Consider the following 4,124-nt stretch of genomic DNA (forward strand, 5'->3'; position numbering starts at 1 on the left):
TTTTTGCACTGCTCTGAACCCTCCACTTCAATGCCTTTTGCACCATGTTTCTCCTACACTGTTTACATTTTGATCTGCAATTTATAAATGGAAATGTTCATTTCACTGCTAAGGTGCTCATTCAGTGTCGGAAAAGCTGTATGTATCAAAATTGCATTTTGTATACATTCTGTAAATATAAAATGACAAAGTTTGTCTTATGCCAAGTCATTTATTCCACCACCTAAAACGTCATCCAGCGCAAAATGAAGACTGTTGTAAAAGAGCACAAAAGAGACCCTTTTTATTTCAGGTTTATTTTGTGTCCTTTTTGTCCTTGGTGTTCCTTTTGGCTGCTGGGATGTTCTGTTTTTAAGGTCCAGTGTTGACCATGAAAGAGCTCTAATGTTGCAATATTGTAATTTATGAAAAACTGTGCAGCTGATGGTTCAAATAAAACATTTTTAATTAATTTTAAATTTACAATACATTTTTTCAAACCAAAAAATTACATGTTAATTTGACATATAACAATGCAACTTTAGGCACTATGTGCCTGAAAACAGGTTTGTTATTTTGTGATATATATCGTGTGTCGTGATATAGCCCAAAGGTATCGTGATATTCAATTTTCTTCATATCGCCCAGCCCTATTTTGAACCAAAGAAAAGAACTAATGTTGACTTAAACATTTTTCACAATGTTTGCTAAAGTCTATCTTTCAGCATTTCACTTGGATAAAGATCATTTCTAGAAAGCCGTATATCATCACTGAAGCCTTGAGTACAAGAAAAAAAGTAAAACATATTTCGTCTGGAACACTTTTTTTTTTTTTTTTTTTGTTATACGATACGAATAATGCAGCTTCTTGAGAGAAAATCTAAGACAGCAGGTTTATTTCACTGCATTTTCCCTAGACTTTTTGCTAGGGGGTGGCGTGTGGCCTTTATTGGCTTTGGGGAGGCCTCTGCTGGGCCTTGTGTTGCCACCGGGGGTTTGGGAGGATTGAACATTTTCCAGGGGAAGGAAGGGCAGTGGAACGGAAGATCGTGCGACTTGGATGAAATTGGGCTGTCCTCCTCAGATGATTCTTCTTTGGCAGGAGCCTTGGAGGGGGGTTGTGTATTGGAGGAGACTGTGGTTGAGACGGAGGGTGTAGGGGAATTGGGGGTGGGAGGGGCCACCAGGGTCCTGAGTGGTGACCAGCCAGGGGGGCGGCGCCTAGTCTGAAACAAAGGCATAAATCATCAGATGGAGATTGGAACATAATTTCTTCATAATATGACAGCAAATTGATTATAAAGATAATTTCAGCAATTTATATAAAGTTTGACACTTTGTTAAATACATATAGATTGCTATATTTCAATTGCCCACCCTAATTCATCATGCACCATTTTCCAACAAATTTTTTTTCCTGAAATTAACGTCTTCCACTCTGGTTAATGGAGCCTATGCGGAAGTTCAACTGATGAAACTCATTGCTTTCCTTCATCCACCGGCAACACAGCCAATCAGCTTTGAACCACACCTCCACGGAAGCCAATCGGCATAAAAGTTCATCTTAAAAGGCCTCCGATCCGCACTTGTCTACTCCTGTGCGCAGACGGTGGATGCGCGGTGACTTCATTCAGATCACACCGTTTTAATCCACCTCCAGCCCCTCCTCTAAAGCTTCATCAGAGTGTCATTCCTCCCGGACTCTTACTGCGTTCCCTGTCTCTTCTCGACCAGTCTAGCAGAAGACCGCCATGTTGAACCTGGTTCTGCCAGAGTTTTCTTTCCAACGGGGAGTTTTTTGTCTCCACTGTCGCTTCATGCTTGCTCATCATGGACAAGTTCTTTCAACCTGTGTTATCCAACTGGACTTCCATCTTCCAGGTNTGTATCAATAAATTTCTCCTAATTGTCTTTTCTCTTCGTGTGAGTTTTTCAGATTGAAATAGCTTGGATGCATCAGACTGTAGTCAGCCAGCTCAGCTCAGTTAAAGCCAGAGTACCAGTGTCCACTGGACAACCGTCAAGTCAGCAGTCTTCCACATTATTTTGTAACTAATAACGTATAATTCACAATCTGTTTTTTAGATAGATAATAGTCAGATTTTCCAAGAAAAGTTAAATAATTTAAGTCCCAATCAAAAAGAAATATATCACTAAACACTTGAAATATGTCACTCTGTATACAATGAATTTTTAATGTATGATCTTTATTTTTCTAATAGAAAACCCCCACTTAGATGAAACCCTAATTGATTCAGATATTCTAGTTAGTTTCATAAACACATGTATTTTATTGTAATTGTTCATGAATAATCATCTAGAACTTTTATGGTAAAACATTAATTTTTCCTCTTGGCTGTTTTTTTTATTTTGTCATTTTATTTGAACTTTTATACAAATTCTGTGTCTTACCACATGCAAGGCACCTTCTTCACACTGTGTATGAACCTCTGGCTGCTCGAGTCTCCATGGTGCCAAATCCACCGTAGCGTTACAGTTTGCAAACTCCTGCAATTAAATGAAAACACAATAAGAATCTGCACAAAAATGGTGGAGTCACTTTATGTTATTTGATGTATTTACCTTATTCTCCTCATCTGCGACACACAGATCGTTGAGGTCTTTGTGCTCAGCTTTTGCACAGGTGGTTTTCTTCATATCGAATCTCAGCTGGTACCTGAAACCTGCAACGACCTGCATAGGCGTACACACGTGTAGTTAGCACAGAGCAGGAATGGTACCGATGGTCTTAATTTATTCCCCGTCCCATCTTAGTTTACCTGTCTTGTGGCATGGCTGACCCTGTACAAGGTGAACAGGTGAGTGGAGTTGGAAATGGAGTTAAACTTGGAGATAGATGCTGAAAGAGGAACCTTAAGGTCCTCTGAGTTCTCTTCAATATGTTCAGGGCAGCCCAAACACGGAGCTTTTTCTGGAATAAGGAAGCTGTCTGGGAAAAAGAAAAACAGACAGCATAATGACACCATCATCAGGATAAAAGGACATTAAGCTCAACAAAAAACAGGGCAATGTTGTTCCATGACTCTCAGAAAAGGTGCTGTGGATCTGTTTTACAAAGTAGATATTTACAATTAAAATAAAAGTATTTGTTAGCTTAAAAAGACCAAGACAATGAATCACTCAACTGGGGAGATCGATAAGGGAACACCACTAACTGCCGTATGTTAAAAATGTGATAACCTTTTTAATTTAAGTGTTTTTAATCAAAGATTTAATAAATGTTAGCAAAGGGCATCTAATCAATCCGATCAGCTTAAAATGTGCATTCAGTGGTTAAAATCTAAACATGTCTGCAGGACAGATTAAACTCGTATGACAATATGGCAACGATAACTCCACATAAAAATATATGGACATTAAATTCTTCAGGGACACAACATATTATAGCAGCAAACAGATATTCAGTAAACAGAGGTATTTTCCATTTTGAACTTGAAAAATATTACCACACTCTTTGAAAGTTGCATCACCAAAAAAATCTATTTACATTAGACTCAGGCTGGAGCTTTTAAAGCAAACAGATTAAAGTCTATTTGACAATGTTTTCCATGGAGTGATACTTTTATGCACCTTTACAGATATTATTTGCAGATAACTTTGGTATTTCACAAAAATCAGTGCTTTCCTCACATTCTCCATTTTGAAATAGATCTTTCCAGGAAAAAAAGGTGATAGTGAAAAATCAGATTTAATCTCATTGGTCATGTAGAGACATACGGGTAGAGATAAGGTTCCCAGTAATCTGACTTCTCTGCAGAAGGACTTCTCAGTGACATTTGGAGGGTTTTATCATTATCACCTTTGCTGTTATGGTCAAGAATTGTTTTTTTTATCCAGGAAAACCTGTCCACGCCTTTGTTTCACTGTCTAAAAGCTATACAAACCAAAATGTAGTTTTGTATAAACTCTGTGTATACAAAATGACAATAAAAGTTTTCTAAGTCTGTTTTGTATTACTCAGCTGGCATTTATCATCTATTTACCTTTTTTCTTTGGGTCATTGTTGAATCAAATTATACATGGATTTTGAAAGATGAATCAATGTCGGTATTGTAATGTTTTAACAATTAATGTGTGAATAATTACTTACTTATTCACACATTAATGAATTACTAATTTGTGAA

The 4,124-nt window shown here is 37.4% G+C and overlaps 1 protein-coding gene across 1 annotated transcript in view; it reads right to left on the bottom strand.

The window, feature by feature from the left end:
- Nucleotides 1–237: 237 nt before the first annotated feature.
- LOC107096591 (kininogen-1-like) overlaps nt 238–4,124 on the bottom strand; it is a 10,292-nt gene continuing 6,405 nt past the window's right edge. Inside the window, exons 6-9 of the mRNA XM_015393320.1 lie at nt 2,760–2,929; nt 2,563–2,673; nt 2,392–2,487; nt 238–1,205 (exon numbers count right to left, since the gene is read on the bottom strand). Coding sequence (XP_015248806.1) covers nt 879–1,205; nt 2,392–2,487; nt 2,563–2,673; nt 2,760–2,929 — 704 coding nt within the window. The 3' untranslated portion in view covers nt 238–878. The remainder of the gene's footprint in view (nt 1,206–2,391; nt 2,488–2,562; nt 2,674–2,759; nt 2,930–4,124) is intronic.

Source organism: Cyprinodon variegatus, unplaced genomic scaffold, assembly GCF_000732505.1.
Source record: "Cyprinodon variegatus isolate N-32 unplaced genomic scaffold, C_variegatus-1.0 Scaffold635, whole genome shotgun sequence".
NCBI lineage: Eukaryota > Metazoa > Chordata > Actinopteri > Cyprinodontiformes > Cyprinodontidae > Cyprinodon > Cyprinodon variegatus.